Genomic DNA, 18132 nt, shown 5'->3' with positions numbered 1-18132 from the left:
GACGGGCAACTTTCGCGGTTTTCGTGACGCTTCGTCGCTGGCAGATTTAATGGGCGTGGCCCCAATAAAAGGTTTCACCAATCGCGGCGAGGTAATGAAAAAAACCAAACAGGAGCACTTTAGAATATCTTTGCGCTATATCGGCCAAGGTGGCGTCTTTTCTGAAGAACGTAGCGTTTTTCACATCTTTTTTTTTTCAGTGTAGCAAGCGTGGAAACAGTCTAGTGCTTATGATAAAATTTCACTAAAAGACATAGGTACTGTTTTTGTAGATGTCTTTCAAGAATGCGAGATAAACGATTGTTTACTTTGCAGATGACGCAAACGACGACTCGTCTATCTCTGGTGGCAAGAACTCCACCATGGTAAAAGCGGCAGGTGCAGGCCCGAGTGGTAACGCAGTTAAACCCACTCCACAACCGCCAAAATTAGTCACGAGCGAGCCTATTTCACCTTCCACTGCGCCTCCTGCAGCGTGGTCGACGGCTTCGGAGCCTCAGCCGCCTTCGACCAGTGCTGAAAGGATGCTGCCGACACCAATGAAACCCAAACCTACCTCATTCAAGCCTGCTTCCTTGCCCAAGCCCACTGCTCCAAAGCCTACCATGCACAAGCCCACCGCGCCGAAACCAACCAAGCCGCAACCCACCAAGCCGCAACCCACCACGCCGAAGCCTAGCACTCCAATGCTCACCACGCTGATGACTACCACGCCGAAGCCCACCAAGCCGACGCCCACCACGCCGACGCCAAGGACGCCGAGGCCCACCACGCCGACGCCAAGGACGCCGAGGCCCACCACGCCGACGCCAAGGACGCCGAGGCCCACCACACCGACGCCAAGGACGCCGAGGCCCACCACGCCGACGCCAAGGACGCCGAGGCCCACCACACCGACGCCAAGGACGCCGAGACCAACCAGGCCGTCTCCAACAACACCGAAGCCCAGCAAGCCGAAAGTTACCACGCCAAAGCCTACCATGCCAATGCCTTCATCGCCAAAGCCTCCTACGACGAAGCCAAGCGGGGATTCGAGTGAGCCACGTGAAAGTGAGATGCCCTGTTTACCGAGACGCTGTTATGGAGTGTTATATTGTAGTCATTATAGATGCGGCAACAGCCAAGGCTGGCTGGTTGGTGGGCTGCTTACATACACCTTTAGTTTCGAAATACTCTAGCCAACTTTTACTGTTGTTCACCGTCAGAATCATTCACCTTCTGGCGAGGTCTTTCCGAAATCCAGGCCACTAGAGGGGTAACTGCTTCACCATTTTCCTATGTTGAATTTGCTATGAAAACATGACGATGAAGAAAACTATTTGAAGGAGTTGGTTTAGCATAATGAACGCAAGATGCGCTTAGCATGTGGCTCCTCATTTTTTTCTCGACGTCCTTTAAGAACATGTTACATTCAATAAAACAGGCGAAATTCTTATTGAGCATGTGAGAACACAGCCCACACATGAATAGTATTCTGCGAAATTTCCTAAATAATTGCCAGGTACCTTCACCTCAGTTCTAAAGATAGGGCTGTTTATTTAAATCATGACTTATTCCACCGCTCACTTCATCTCTCTCACCCTGTCAAGTATGCTCAATATGTATCGCTCATTTTAGGTATGTGTTTGTTTCTCTGCCCCTCTCCACGCGGCGACCTTAGCGGAGTATCTACCAGATAAGTTTACGGCTCATTTTCTTACAGTGGATCAACGTTTCAGGTGCCTAAATACCGTCGCTGCTCATGTATTTATCCGCAGTACCTCGCAAAGCACTCTACCGTTCGATAGACATCTAACCCTATCCACGAATAAGGGCGTGGACACACTGATACAGTTGCTGGCGCTATGAGTCCAAAATGTTTCAACCAATTCATGTTTAATGGTAACATCTAGTAAACCACCAGTTTGCTCGTTGAATTCTTCGCCTTGGTATATGTTTCCTAAATCATCGGCAGCAGATTGAATTCCACTGAACTATATTTTTTTTATTATCAAGGGTTCCACAAAAATGCGTCTGTGCGTAACATGGAAAATGAAGTGGCTGCATCCTCTGAGCAAGTCGAGATAAAAGAATGAATGTGGAAACTTCACTGGAGTTGTCTAAGTATGCGTAAGGATACCCCCGACTTTCAGTTGGCCCGCCCCAAAATTTAAGTTGATGGTGCGCCATATTTCAGTTGCCGCAGCCAGAAACTTCAAGTTCGCCCACCCCTAATATAGGCTTCTCCGTGCATTTTCTGCGGAGTGCTGTGCATCCCTATGGGTGTTCTCTCTGATGAATTTTATTCTTTCTTGGCTCGAGTCTTTCTTATCGCTTATATCGCTACCACTCCTATACATTTACGCTGTTATGACGATTAAAGGTCTTAGCTTCGAAAATTAAGCATTTTTGTGAACATACAAGGCATTACATTTTTCGCGTAACGGACGCATTTATCTGGGGTACTCGCCAAAAAATGCTTACGCATTAAAAGTCGCACTTTGCCTCAAGAGGCGAAGCATTGATGACAGTGGCAAGGTATTAGGCGACTATGCGAAGTAATGTTCGTAGTTTTATCGCCGGCACATATTTTAGTATACATTCGTTTATTAAATGAATTGAAACGCAAGGTGTCATGCTTGCTCAGGCAGACACGAACAGATCTTACTCGAATGCCACGAACAGTCGCTGTCACAATGCAGGCTCGATGAAGAGCGCCGGTGGTGGGGAGCAAACACTTCGATCTGCCTCTGGCTTCATGGAGCCTCGGGAGATAGGGATTACGTGGCTTCCAACACTGGGCGCGCGAAATTTGGTGCGCGTAAAGCCGCCAGCCATATCGGCTCGGCCTTACCTTAGCATCCACCGCAGATTACCTACAAGATACGGTGCGTATGACCGCGTAAGCGCTCAGCCAGGCGCAATGCCAATGCGCTGCCACAGCTGGACTTGAGCAGCTGAGGTGCCCATGCCCTGTAATTAATGTCGTAGTGAGCGAGAGTAGATAGCAGGTGCAGTCTTCGTCAAAAGTTTCCAGGCCACAGCGTGCACGAACACGTTGGATCTGGTGCACTCTTGCGAGATTTGTATTTGATTCTAAGAGCTCCAAGGTTCTTAGGAGGCAAAGGAACACAATCTCTCACCACCGACATCATTTGAGTGGCAGAACGACTTCAGGCGTCCGTGCCGTTTTCGTAGTCGTCAACGTGTTCGCGCTCGATCTGGCTTGTGAATTTTTGATAGGGGACTGTACATCTCTATTTGATGTGTTGATAATATTAAAAACCGCATCATATCTTGGCGTAAAAAAAGGACGAAGGGTTCTTCTGCTCCTATCTTTGACGAAGAACATCACACTGGCTCTGTACCCTCTTCGGTATTTTCGTCTTGACTTGGGAGAGCACGTTGTTGGGCGAGTCGGTCGTACATACTTAAAGAAGGGAATTGCGCTAAAAAGGACACGTCCATGTCCTTACTAGTCCATGTCTTTTTTAGCGCAATTCCCTTCTTTAAGTCTTGACTTGGCCTGTGAGCAAAATTCTTTGTTTTGTTCTCTGACAACGTTAGCGGTTTCATTTAAAGAAATGTTCGGCTAATTAACGGTTTGTAAGACTACGCTACGTAGTGTGCAATTGAGCTGTAATTAGCACAGATGTTTGCTTTCAATAGAAAACAGTACTAAGAAGTAAACCCGCTCTAGTGGTGGCCAGGTTGTTCAAGCATTCGATCCATTTGCACGAAACAGTGCCGAAACCCTTTGATTTTTTTTCTTAATTCACAGCTGAGCAAGTTGCTCGCGTTATCGAGCAAATCTCAGTATTATATACATCCGATGAGTAGGTTTTACGCTTCCAATATCACAAGGTTTGGGTGGCACTGCCACAGAAGTTTCCTTGAACTTGTCAAGGCGGCTACAATTTCGCGATTTTGCACCGCCAGAGTTCCAAATGAATGTTGAGCGTGAAAATGGGGGAGGAGCGGTGGGAATCGTTTACCCAGTACGTACGACTTCATGCGAATGAGTAGCTCTCGGTTTGACAAAAAAAAGAAAAAAAAACGTAAGAAGGCGTATTCTGGGAAATGTGCTCTTTGGCTTTCTCTACAACGTCCTTGTTGCTTTCGACAGCGGTTGATTAAATGTAAGTTCACAACATCGCCAAGCAAGTCATAACCCCTGTCAGGATTGGGGGCTCAATCCCATCGTCCGTGGTCCTTTGCCAAGATTGGAGTACGGCATGAATTCGAAGGTAGCTGGCCCATGCCGTCGTCCAACTTATTTACGCTGAGATCGTTGATGAAGTGAAGAACTGTTTCTCATCGAGAACGAGGAAAAGGGTTTATTTACAGAAATTAAATCAGTCTAACATGACTGCTTGAGAAAAGGAGTATCAGTCCAACATGACTGCATGAGAGAAGTGACTCAGTCTAACATGACTGCTCAAGAGAAGTGTCCTCAGCATTCGCACAACCACAGTTTTTATACACTCGATCCGCCGGCCATACGAGGCGGCGACTGTTCGTTTACTCATCACCAACTCGCCGCTGCTCTGCAGATCAGTTTACAGACACAAAGACACACACATTCCGAAGCCCAAACGACGGCGTTGAAAGGGTGCCGTTCCGGGAAGTATCGGTGCCGATCGAGGGTCGCTCGTTGTTTTGCGCCAGGACGAGCATGAGAAGCACCAAAATACGGCTTCCCCATGGCAGCTTGTCCATGCGTGTCAAATCAGGTCCACGTTGGGGAACTCCGAAACTATTGTTCACACACCGAACTCGTCCCGTCACAATATCGATGGGGCTCGAGGAAGGAAGCGGGTTTTCAGCACAAAGGCCGCTTCTTCGAACGCCTCCCAGCTGCAGCGACGGTGAGGGGGAGATGCGCGTCGTGTCGCCCTGTCGTAACTGTGTGGCAATCTTGTTTTGCAGCTCGCCATTCTTAACAGCGCAAAGGCCGCTTCTTCGAACGCCTCCTAGCTGTAGCGACGGAGAGTGCGGAATGCGCGTCTTGCCCCCTTGTCGTAATTGGGTGGCAATTTTCCCTTGTAGCTCGCCATTCTTAACAGCGCCTCCATGGCCCGGAAAGTCTCGACTGTCTAGCGTTGACAACCGCTAGGCAGGAAGAGAACGGCTGCTGGTCAGGGGGGAATTGATGTCTTGGCTCGCAGCGACCACTTGTGCATTGATGTCACCGCCCCAAAACATCCAAGGACAGGCAACTGCAAAACGAACCCCACAACTCGGCTCTGCGCCGAGATGACGTGCATTGGCTCTCACTTTAGACTCGCTAGGCTTGAAAACAACAACAACAACATAAGTGCAGAAACAAAAAAAATGCTACATTTCGCTACGCCAATTTCTGAAGAAAATTCCTGCTGACAAATTCAGCAATCATGGAGGGAATCCTGTTAAATGAGAGGGGATCTTCTTCGCTTAAAGAAAAGTTAACACTAGTAACCCTAAAATTTAGGCGGGACCCTCAAACGCAGAATTCAAATTAGCCTGCTCAAACCATCCGCATTGCTATGGAACTTTCCCTTCTTACATCTAACGGAGAAGTTGTACTCTTGGAGAGTGAGGCTCCATCGGAGCAAGCGGCCGTTTTTGTGTGACATTTGATTGAGCCACGTCAGAGGATAGTGGTCGGTCTCGAAGATGAACTTCGTTCCATACAAGTAACACGACAACTTCTGGGCGGCCCAAACCAAACAAGCGCATTCCTTCTCTGAAGCGCTGTAGGCTTCCTCTCTTACATTTAGTTTACGGCTGGCGTAGAGGATAGGATGCTCCTCGTTATCGTCGCCGACTTGACTAAGTACCACGCCCATACCTCTGTCGCTTGCGTCGCATTGAACTATGAATTCCTTTGTGTAGTCTGGCGCGCGAAGCACAGGGCGAGAAACCAATAGCGTTTTCAAACTTTGAAAAGCGTTCTCTTTGTCCTTATCCCAGTGTACGTTACTCGGTGCTCCCTTTCGGAGGGCGTCTGTTAATGGACTTGCCAATTGCGAGTAATTCGGAATGTACCGTTGATAGTACCCCACAAGTCCCAAAAATGAACGAAGGTCCGTTTTCGTGCGCGGCTGAGAAAATTCTCCAATTGTAGCTATTTTCAGCTCAGCCGGCCGTCTCATGCCCTGACCGACAACATGGCCCAGATAAGTAACCTGCGAACAGCCAAACCTACACTTTTCCGGTTTCATCGTTAAGCCGGCTTCCCTCAACCGTGAGAACACCTGTTTGAGGTGCTATACGTGTTGTTCCCAGCTGTCCGAAAAAATGGCCACATCATCAAGATAAGGTAAGGCGAACTCCTGCAAGTCCTTTAGGACAATATTCATTAACTTAGAGAAGCTAAACGGCGCGTTCTTCAGCCCGAAGCTGAGTGCGAGAGGGCGAAAAGTGCCTACAGGCGAGATGAATGCGGCATAGCGGCTGGCACTTTCTGAAAGGGGAACTTGCCAGTACCCCCGCACGAGATCTATAGTTGAAATGTATTTAGCAGTGCTAACACTTTCAATTCGTTCCTCAATGTTGGGTATCGGGTACAGCTGATCCCTAGTGATGGCATTTAACTTCCTGTAGTCAACACACGGACGAGGGTCCTTGTTAGGGGTTTCTGCGAGTATTAGCGGTGACGTGTAGTCACTCTCAGCGGGCTCAATAACTCCCAACTCTAGCATGCGCTGTATCTCTGCCTCCATAATCTCTCTCTGTTTTGGAGACACCCTGTAAGGTTTTGATCTTACTGGTTCGGTAGAGGTCAGCTCAATTTCATGCGTTATCAGTTCGGTTCTACCCGGCCGATCGCTGAATCTGTCGAGATATTCCCCTAACACCCCTTTTAGCTCATCTAGCTGCTCGGGTTTTAGAGCGTGCGAGCTTACCGAGTGCTCTACTACTTCTTCTAGGCCGATTTCAGAGTTGGAGGTCGCCCTATACTCCTTAAACTTGGTACCAATGCCATCCGGCTCTTTGACGGTATAGTTAACGACTCCGCTCCGCTCTACATACGGCTTCATCAAATTACAGTGATATATCCTCACTTCCTTCCTGCGACCGGGCATTCTCAAAGCATAGTTGGTATCTGAAAGTTTGTGCAACACTTTAACGGGCCCGTCCCAGTGAACTTCAAGCTTGTTCTTTCTTGAAGGTTTGAGGATCATTACCTGGTCTCCGGCGTTAAACGTACGAAGCCTCGCATTCTTGTCGTAATAGAATTTGGCGTTCTTTTGAGCTAGTGCCATGTTCTTTCCGACTAGTTCTTGGGTTGCGCTTAGCCGCTCCAGTAAATTTAGCACGTATTCAACCACGGTTGGACTCTCCCCTCTTTCCTCCCACATCTCTCTTAACATTCTCAGTGGAGACCGGAGTGTCCTCCCATACACTAGTTCTGCTGGTGAGAACCCTGTCGCCTCATGTGGAACCGTTCGCAAAGCAAACAAAGTTGCCGGCAGACAATTCTCCCAGTCCTCCTTGTGCTCGTAACAGAGCGCACGCAAAACTCGCTTAAGCACCGAATGCCACCTCTCTACACTGTTTGACTGAGGGTGATAGACAGAACTGTGTATTAACTTTACCCCGCACTTTTGCAAGAATGTGGAAGTCAGTGCGCTCGTGAATACTGACCCTTGATCTGCCTGAATTTCGGCTGGAAACCCAACTCGTGCAAACACTGTCAAAAGCGCGTCTACTACTTCGGTGGAGCTGAGCTCTTTCAAAGGGATTGCTTCTGGAAACTTGGTAGCCGGACACAGCATGGTAAACAAGTACCTGTAGCCTGATTTTGTTTTTGGAAGAGGCCCTACCGTGTCTATTACAAGTCGTCTGAAAGGCTCTGTTATTAAGGGCACTACCTTCAGTGGAGCTTTCCATGTCTCTCCTGGTTTACCAGAACGCTGGCAGGCGTCGCATGATCTTACAAAGTTTTCTACGTCCTTGAAACAGCCAGGCCAGTAGTATTCCATAAGCAATCTTTCCTTTGATTTGTTTATGCCTAGGTGGCCGGACCACCCATTTCCATGACAAAGACTCAAAAGGTCCTGCCTATACTTAGTAGGTATGACTAACTGATCTAAAATCCTACCCTTTCGATCTCTGTAATGCCGATACAACAACCCTCCTCTCTCATGTATCGTTACGTTGCGCCTAGCATTGCCTTCTTTAGCTGTGTCATGTAATTTTGCTAAGCTCTCATCATTCTTTTGCTCAGCTGCCAGTGATTCTCTATCCACGCGTAAGAGTTGATCAAAGTTCTTTGAGGCCGGTGATAATAACGACCCTGTCTCGCTTGTGAGCGCGTCTGCTTGCTCTTCCTGCAGGCTAGAACTCTGACACTCTAGTGCTACGCTCTCATTGAGCTGGTCAGCTGGCAGGGCTCTCCTCAACTGTTCTTTTGTCCCTCGGGCCTAGCTCGGATTCGGGTATTGAAGTTATCCCCTTTTCTGCTTCCGCTGGAGGAGCTTGAGCATTTTCAGCCGAAAGCACCGCGATCTTACGAGCTTGGCCTCGGGTCAATGCCTGTACTATGCCCTCTCCCAGTTTGAGCCCTCTGTCACGCAGTAACTGATTCGAGCGATTCGAAAAGATGTAGGGATACTGCAGTGACCAAAATTTGGAAACTGCAGCCTCAGTCTCTAGCTCCCCGAATGGTCCACTGATTTTGACTTTGGCCATGGGCAGACACACGCTGTGTTCTTCTACAACCTGTTTTATCCATGCTACTTCTCCGTTGAAGTCATCTACCATCACGTAAGACGGATGGACAATGTCCAGCATGGCGGCACTGTCTCTTAGCACTCGGCATGGTTTTCCATTAACTTGCAGGTCGTGGAGATATGGACTTAAAAATTCCATATTCTCATCTTTTTCCTCCACGTAGGAAAAAACTACGCTAGACTTCTCGCAGTTTAAAGCTATATGTCCCAGTTTGTGGCATTTGTAACAGCGAATTGGTCTAACAGATTCGAATTTTCTTTTCTGTTCTTTTTGTGCAGTTTCTCCGTTAAGTTTCTCCTCGCTCTTTTCTGCGGGCTTTTCCGCCATGTCTACAGGCTCTGATCGTCTAGTTTGCGCACCCTTTTTGAACGGAAATGGTTTCCGCGGTCCATTTCGACCGTCCCAGTTTCCCTCCTCGGCGTTCAACTTTCTACGGGTTGCGTACTCTTCGGCTAATTCAGCCGCCCTTTCCACAGTGTTTACATTACCTCTGTCTTGCACCCACAGTTTCACAGCTTGGGGGATGGTTTTGTAAAACTGCTCTAGACACATGCATTCAATGATCATGTCTCTGCTGTCGTACGCTTCCGCGCTTTTAAGCCACTCGACTAGGTTGGCCTTTGAGCTATATGCAAACTCCGGATAGCCCTCGCTATCTTTCTTGCCTGTGCTCCTAAACCTTTGCCGAAAAGCTTCGGCTGAAAGGCGGTATTTCTTCAGGAGACTAGCCTTAAGTTTTGCATAATCGTATGCATCCTGCGCACTCAATCTGGCGATTACTTCCGCCGCCTCACACGGCAACATAGACAGCAACCGCTGTGGCCATGTACTCGGACCGAAGTTCATCTTCTCGCAAGTCCTTTCAAAATTGCTTAGGAACAAGCCTATGTCGGTCCCGACCTCAAATGGCTTTAATAGCCTGTCCATGCGGTACGATTCTGCCTCACTTGATCGTCCCAGAGCGCCTTCACTTCCTTGAGGCAACCCCAAACGTTTGCTTTCAAGTTCAAGTTGCATTTTCCTTAACTGAAACTCGCGATCTTTATCGCGTTCCTCTCTCTCTCGCTTTTCTCTGTCCCGTTCTTCTCTTTCTCTTTCCCGTTTCTCTCTTTTTTTGAGATGTTCCATTCCCATTTCAATATCTGCCTCACTGGCCTGATTGGAAATTAGCTCCAATAATTCCGATTTGAGCATTTCCTTGCGTACATCTAGGCCCAGTTCCTCACCAACAATCAACAACTCGTCTCTCAGCAGTGTCCTTAACTCCATGACTGCTGCTTTACTGCCTTGATTCTGCTCTCTAAATCTAGCTAGGAAAACACAACCTAGCTAACACACAACAATCTAGCTTCCCTACTGTTCTAAACAGAACAACCACAAAATGAAGCCTAGAGAGTCAAAGCAAAAACCAAGCACTCACCGCAGATACAGCACCATGTCGCAAAGTCCATCTCACCGCTGTCAGCCAGTTGTCAGGATTGGGGGCTCAATCCCATCGTCCGTGGTCCTTTGCCAAGATTGGAGTACGGCATGAATTCGAAGGTAGCTGGCCCATGCCGTCGTCCAACTTATTTACGCTGAGATCGTTGATGAAGTGAAGAACTGTTTCTCATCGAGAACGAGGAAAAGGGTTTATTTACAGAAATTAAATCAGTCTAACATTACTGCTTGAGAAAAAGAGTATCAGTCCAACATGACTGCATGAGAGAAGTGACTCAGTCTAACATGACTGCTCAAGAGAAGTGTCCTCAGCATTCGCACAACCACAGTTTTTATACACTCGATCCGCCGGCCATACGAGGCGGCGACTGTTCGTTTACTCATCACCAACTCGCCCCTGCTCTGCAGATCAGTTTACAGACACAAAGACACACACATTCCGAAGCCCAAACGACGGCGTTGAAAGGGTGCCGTTCCGGGAAGTATCGGTGCCGATCGAGGGTCGCTCGTTGTTTTGCGCCAGGACGAGCATGAGAAGCACCAAAATACGGCTTCCCCATGGCAGCTTGTCCATGCGTGTCAAATCAGGTCCACGTTGGGGAACTCCGAAACTATTGTTCACACACCGAACTCGTCCCGTCACAATATCGATGGGGCTCGAGGAAGGAAGCGGGTTTTCAGCACAAAGGCCGCTTCTTCGAACGTCTCCCAGCTGCAGCGACGTTGAGGGGGAGATGCGCGTCGTGTCGCCCTGTCGTAACTGTGTGGCAATCTTGTTTTGCAGCTCGCCATTCTTAACAGCGCAAAGGCCGCTTCTTCGAACGCCTCCTAGCTGTAGCGACGGAGAGAGCGGAATGCGCGTCTTGCCCCCTTGTCGTAATTGGGTGGCAATTTTCCCTTGTAGCTCGCCATTCTTAACACCCCCTTTAAAAGTCATTTCGTTCTGCAACTGCCAAGACTTCTGAAATATTGCAAATGGCTTTAGATTTACAGTGTTAAATTCGTGTTTACATTTTAAGATGGTAACAGAACGTCAAAAAAGGCAGTGGTTCGTCTGACTGCAATACGGGTAGGGTACGGCGGACCGTTATTAACGAAGCTACATGACTCTATTCGACACAAGCTCACAAGTTCGGGGACACCTGCTCCATAGAATCTCTTGTTCCTCAATAGCTAGGAAGACTTGCGTACTTTTTATGGCACCTTACACATATTATTCCCCTGTCACACGGCACGTGCAATGTTATTCGCAGCGAATGAGATTACGTCTTGATGGTATTTTTGTTGTTTCTACACGGGAATAGTGAATGACACTCACGGCTAATGACATTCGCCCGTTGAATGAGTTTCCGGAACTCATGCATGCTTGGACTTATGTAATAATGACAAGAGGGGCTTGGTAAAAAAATTATGAAATCTGTAAGTTAAAACGTAATGTAATCAGAAAAGTTGTCATAATTGCTGTCATGAACTTTTTAATAATTTTATGATGTACATTACGATAGTTTAAGTAGTTTGTGCAGCTACATTCTTGTTCCCCGTCTCCGACTGGATGCTAGCGCCCCTTGTCGGCCATGTTCACAAATGCTCGCCAGCTTTTCTTTTTCCCATTTCTGCATATTGTTTTCAAAGTGGTGACGCGCCAAAGCCTATCTATCAACCACGGAAGCCAGCTCTGCAACTTCGTCTGTGGATAATGAGAAGCGAAAAGCGAACTGGAGGGATGACGAGACGCGTGCGCTGCTGAAAGTGTGGCAAGAGCACCTCACCAATTTTTATGTCTATTATAAATTTTACATGTCGATAGCCGACTGCCCGCGTGCCGATAGACATCGCCATCAAATGCCCTGTTGTATACGCGTGTAGAGAGGGAACGCAAGACCACAATGACACTCGGTATGAATGTAATTTACTGTGAACGACATTACACATGTCGTGTGACACTGAGCGAATACTCAATGCTGAGGACACCTCTGCCAAAGAATTACACTTGGTCAAGGCGCGTCAAGGCCTGCGGGACGTCCACACGGTTACCAGAAAGTGACGGCTGATGGGTCATGGACGACCCCTTCTATTAGTCTCTTTTGTAGTATCCGCATGGAACGGGCCTACTTGCTTATATTTAATTTGAATGCGAGGCTATGCCCCGTGGCAACTCAAGCCAAAAATAAGGTCCGCCCACGATTACGATACTCCCTAACATGAAATTTGGCGCAACTTTATGCTTTTTAATTTCGCGTTATATTTGCTGGGTCGGGCAATCTGCCTCGTACGGCACGTTCGAAGCGCAGCGAAATGTGTCGCGAGTATTCGGGGGAGCAGACCTCGTGAAGCCTGATGTATGGCTTTTTGTCTGTACCCACCAAGTGTCTTTGATACTGAAAATAAATTACTGCCTCGCTAATCAGGAGATCGCGAGAGGCACCGCGTGACTGAAGCGTGGGCGTGATTCACAGCAGCTGCCGCAGACAGACCTCCGCTCATGCAGCGCTTTGGTGAACAGACGACACGCAGAGTGCCTCGATGCGCGCGCTCTCACGCGAGCGGTGCGGAGACGAGCGAACGCATCGAGAACCCCTAACGATGCGCCCTACTCTGGCGCCATCTCTTAGTCATCGTCGTCATAGTCCGTCTGGCGCGGCACTACGCTGTCCTTCTCACACTTTCGCCATACCCTCCTCCCCCATTTTCTCCTCGTACCTTCTTCACACTCGCCGTCTTTTATCGCCCGCTGCGCTCCGCCTTCCCTCTCGATCATTCGCTGTGCTCGTTCGCTCGGTGATGAGGTACGCCGCCGACGCTCGACGGAGGAACGGCCAGAATACATGGAGCGAACTTTCACGACGATGTCCGGGCGGCAGAAAATCTGCCGCGGCGCGACGCCGTATGTTCGTCGGGCTGCGCTACATGGAGCGAAGACACGGCGGCCGCCGCCGGTGAGCGGCTGCGTTGTTACCGGTGTGGCTAGGCAGTTTGATTCGCGCTAAGCCACTACTTCAAATATAGACGAGGCAAATGCGCTGTAGTGAAACGCATGACACAAAAAAAAGAACTTTAACGACAACTATTATCGCTTTTGAATTGCGGAACACTCTAAAAACGCGTAAAATTTTGTTTAGAAATGATTTCTAGTGTTTTTTATGTGTTTCACAGATTCACGTGCCGATGTAGTTTAAAGAAAGCGGCGATGCTATGCGTTGTGGCAACACTTGGCGGGTAAACAACTTTCGGCACCTCCAACTCCGCGGCTCTGTACTGTGGCTCAACGCGCGCGCGGCCGAAGCAAGCAGACCCGAAAGTAGCGCACGTGAGCTTGTCTAACCATGGCTTTTATTAACTAATTAACCGCTTTGGATGCCACGAGTACGAAAAGCAGGAGACCGGCGTGAACGATAGAGCGGGATCGGGATACACGGACAAGCGGGCAAGCCTAGCCGGAAGTCGGGGCGGATAGTGAGACCTGATTGGCTCGCCTTGGGGCGCCGCTCGTTTGCCGCTGCCGGTATCGTCGCCGCCCGACGAACTTTTCTGCTCCAGCTAGATCGGCGGCGATCGACGTTTTATCCGCCGCCGCGCCTCGAACGCCGACTATTCGTCGCATATTCGCTCCATGTATTCTGGCCTTAAATGCAGCGCTCTAACAAAAATTATCAAGAAGACTGCTGTGGTAGCGAAGCGCAAAAACTACAGTGGCGAGGTCACACGCCACTATTTTGAACAGAGAGCTTATCTTTCTCGTGCTGTAGTTTCTTTTTTTTTCCTTTCATTAGTCCTTCCCGTATGCTAGAAAACGTCATCGTGGCTTAATAGATCGAGTGCTAATATAGAAGTGGTTGCAGAACGAAGACATAGGAAACCTGCAAGAGAAAGGACATGGCAAAGGCGAATGATTTCTAACGGCCAATATTTAAGCGCTCCCATGGCCCGTTGCGCTATAAGTATTTAAGCAAGTTTATAACATTTGGTGCTGTGCATCGGATTCATTGGGCGCTGGAAGTGACACAGGTCGTGTTATTTCAAAGTGGAAAGTGTGTTTAACACGGGCTGCTTGTGCGCACAGGGCAACGCATGAGTGGCGAGTCGCTCATCTGCACGGTGAGCGTGGTAGGACAAAATAAGCTCGGCATTCCAAAGGACGGCCTCTGCAACTTCCTGTTCTACGACTCTCTCTACCGCCCGCAAGGCGACACTCTGATGAAGGAGCCGAGATCGCAGCTGGTAAAGTTCCTGAGTACCGCCGCCATCTCCAAAGACACGGACCACGGCTTCTCTGTGGATATAGAGTAAGCGTCCCGATACACCTGCTGTCGATTGTATTGGACGTGGAGGTAGACATATCGTACGGGTCAAAGCTGGGTTTCATGTCCACAGCTTTTAGAAGTTCAGATAATCCAGCGCCCGTCGGTGCTTTTCAAGCTGAAGTTAAAGACGCCGGGCGAAAAAGTCATCATGAAAAACATAGATGTCCATCCGTCCTACGTCCGTCCTTATATTTGTTGAAGTAGTACCAACGCGAAATTTTATGACTTTTCATTTTTCGCACAAAGGAGAGTTCGTGGGCGTTTAAACACCAGGAAATGGGCTGGCATGTCTCAGAGAGCCCTAAATAATTTACTATGTTAACATTTATACGAAGCAGTTTCCCTTTAGTTTGCCAGGAGGTGCATGTGTAGTTAGGGCACGACATCAAAAGTAGTGACGTAGAAGCAGGACATTGGGTTGTTTCGGTGCTCGCTTGCTCTCGATTTCCCTGTTTGCTATCCTAATACACACCACCGAGAGGTATCGGAACTTCTTTGAGATGGTATGCGCACTGCATACTAAGTGTCAGATTCGTTCTGCTGAAGATGCCATTCAACCAGTTTTTGAGGACACATACGAAAGCGTACGCAAGTGTGAAGACACATGGAATTTATGGGCAAATTTTTGTCAGCACCAAAAAATTAGTATTACTACATTGGCGCACATGTGTTAGGCATATATTTCCTATAGTACACGTATACATGTATTAGATGCTCGTTCATACGGTGCAGTAGTTTAGAACTCGTAGCGTTGCATTTCGATGTCGGCTATAATGTAGGATAGAGGCGCTCGGTTACTTATCCAATCAGGACGATTACGAAAGGAAGTACGGGTTACTTAAAACGAAAGCAATAAATGCTGCCTCGGGTTAAACTGCGCTACGCACCCCTCTCTTTGTGACACCTTTTCATATTATAAGTGAAATGTGCTGTAGCTGGATGTGCTGGGCAGCAGTTTATGGCTTTGATCTTTTCGCCCACCAAGTTTCCCCTTGGAATTTTGTTGAAGCGATGAAAACTTTCATTGAAGAACAGCGCTGTTCACGAAAGGGGGGCCACTCAACTGAATTAGGGATACAAACAACTGGTCCCCCCAGTGGCTATGAGTTGGAAACAGGCGCGGTTGCATTATGAAAGTCTGGTTTTTCAGCAATAACTGATGACAAATGCCATTATTGCAAAATGTATCCAGCAAATAGATTCCACACGTCCAGGCCCACATCTCACGTGCGTGGTATGCCACCGCGGCCGAAAATTCTTTGGAAATAACGCGAAACTCTATCAAATTTGGCCGCATTTCTGTGCGGAGTAAATCTGCGAAGCAACTGCTGAGTGAAATGGAGCGGCTATTTCCCGGAAACCACTTCCTTAACAAAAAAAAAACCTAGCAACTTTAACTGAAAATCTTCTAATATGTATGCCTATAGGAGCAAGGGGCAATCAAAGACAGCGACGCTGTAAACGGGTGTTCTCAAACACTTAACAAGTCTTAGGGGCCTGATTTGCCTCTACCCGAAATCTTTCCCTAAATCTTGCAACTAAGACAACCGACTAGCTGAATTCAACGTACATCTAAGCTTAAGATCTACCACAAGACTTTATAAACGCACTTAACTGTATCTCGCACAATTCCTTCCCTATGCCCAAGAATTTTCAAGTTTTCGTTCAAGTTTTCCCTATATCTGAGGTGGAACACCAACACCTACGTTATATCGGACGCATGTTCCTGCATATTGCGTCGGCTCCACTGACGCCGGCGGTTGGCTCTGCATACCAACAGCCTGGCAGGAACGCTTTGCGGTCTAACCTGTGACATTTTATACCGACCATGCCACCCCCCCCCCCCTCAAAAAAAAAGAAAAGCGAGAAGTGTTGTGGAATTCGTTTCAGAACGTCACTGTAAGGTCAGGCACCTGGCACTCCTGAACACTTTCCCTTGGTAGTGGTGTACCTGAAAGTATGTGAAATAGTGAACTGCCTCCATAGCAAATGTTCGCGCGACATTGCCAGTTGTTTCAGAGGCTCTTACTGTTTCTTGGGAACGAACGGTGTACGCTCATTTGACAGCCAGTCTATCATCTGAGCTGCGCATATGCAGGGGCAATCATTAAATATGCGGGAAAACCATTACGCATTCTTGTAGGAGGCTCACGATTGCGTTACTACAGGAATAAACATAATCCTTTCCCCTCATGTATATCATAAGAAAGCGTCATGTTTCCCCACATAGCGTCTGAACACTTACGAGGCGACTTACATGTCTGCACAGGTGGACTGTGAAAAATAAGCACAGCTTTTCTCTAGCTCTGAATTTTTCAGCAGCTGCCTAATCATCCTCAAGGTGTTACTGATTAGTGTTGCGTATGGAATATACCTAGTTGTCTGTTCATGTGTAGTACGAGTTACAAAGTCCATTACATGAAAAGAAATCAGATAAGAAATTATCTGCATTCAGTGCAGCAGGCTGGCTGATATGGATGGCGCGTTCTCTTTTCAGTGTCGTCACGTACCAAAACGCTCGCCTTTGTGTAGCTGTCTGAATTAAAATCAAGAAAAAAATGTTTCATCCCCCGTGCGATGCACAAGTCTGAAATATACCATGACTACCGATTAAAATTAAGATCAACTTCGCTGGTGTCGAAGAATGCATTTGGAAAATGCCACAGAGTTACAAGTGTTTTTATTTCATTCCATGATAAAGGCAGCGTCAGCTTGTTGCTATATGGTGAGCTAGATTCACTTAGAACGTCCTGGAAATGTCGCAGCCTAACGAATTTTAATGACACCCTTTCTTGGTGGCAGCAACGTGCGAGCCTTCAGCGATCACCTGCTCGAGCAGAAGGGGAAGAAGAGAATTAAAGAAATGGGCGACCAGAAGGTCATCGACTACGGCTTCCTAACATTGGATCATTCACGGTCGTCCCGACAGAACATCCAAGAAGCTCTGAGTGCCCTCAAGGTATTTGCCAGCACGGACTCCTACTTGTAGTAGTACGGTTTACTTTAAAGCTACAGTGTAAAGGGCCCCATGCCGCAGAAAATCCGGCGGCGTCCTCAGCGTTGCGCGTCCCGCGTCCAGCGTCGACCATCTCTACGCGAAAAAGCACTCCGAACCACGCATGCCCAACCATGCAGGCCCACCGTGTAGCGCAGAGATGTTACTGAGCTAACTCAATTTCGAAAAGCGAAATGCGTCAGAAAATTGTAAAGTACGACTCATACAACCTACAGACATGCTAGCGTCGGATTGTAATTTCAATGTACGAGAAAACAATTTTGTTACGCCGAAACTCAAACCCTCTTTTCCTGCGTTTCTACCATACTCAGACCAGCGCGCCCCTTTCCTTGCGAGACCTGCAGATGGCGCTCGCCTCCGCGTATTTCCTGCCCTCGCAAGAGGCCGCGTTTCTACCAGTAAGCACGTGCATTCGTGTATAGCATTCGCCGACAGCGTTTCCCGGTAAACATTACGGTTACATAGGCTGCAGTAGCTGGCAAGCGTGAGAAGCAGTCAGGGATATCTGAATGCTATCACGTTCTATATTTAAAGACGAAGCTTAACCGTCCTCCAACTTTTTTTTCTTATTCTGCACGTATGGCCAAAACGCCCATAGCAACAAAAAGTTAATATCGTGGAACTATGACAGAACGAGCAGAGTGTTAGTATACTTGAAGTAATATACAGGGCAGGAAA

The 18132-nt window shown here is 48.0% G+C and overlaps 1 protein-coding gene across 2 annotated transcripts in view; it reads left to right on the top strand.

The window, feature by feature from the left end:
• Positions 1-18132, top strand: part of LOC139059080 (uncharacterized) — a 78541-nt gene that overhangs the window by 32389 nt on the left and 28020 nt on the right. For both annotated transcript variants that reach the window (XM_070536974.1, XM_070536973.1), the window contains 3 exons: positions 316-1050; positions 14198-14420; positions 17241-17397. In XM_070536974.1, the coding sequence (XP_070393075.1) occupies positions 316-1050; positions 14198-14420; positions 17241-17397 (1115 nt within the window). The remainder of the gene's footprint in view (positions 1-315; positions 1051-14197; positions 14421-17240; positions 17398-18132) is intronic.

This window comes from Dermacentor albipictus, chromosome 4 (assembly GCF_038994185.2).
Source record: "Dermacentor albipictus isolate Rhodes 1998 colony chromosome 4, USDA_Dalb.pri_finalv2, whole genome shotgun sequence".
Lineage (NCBI taxonomy): Eukaryota > Metazoa > Arthropoda > Arachnida > Ixodida > Ixodidae > Dermacentor > Dermacentor albipictus.
The sequence above is the reverse complement of the archived record's forward strand: the minus strand, read 5'-3'. Positions and strand labels throughout refer to the sequence as shown.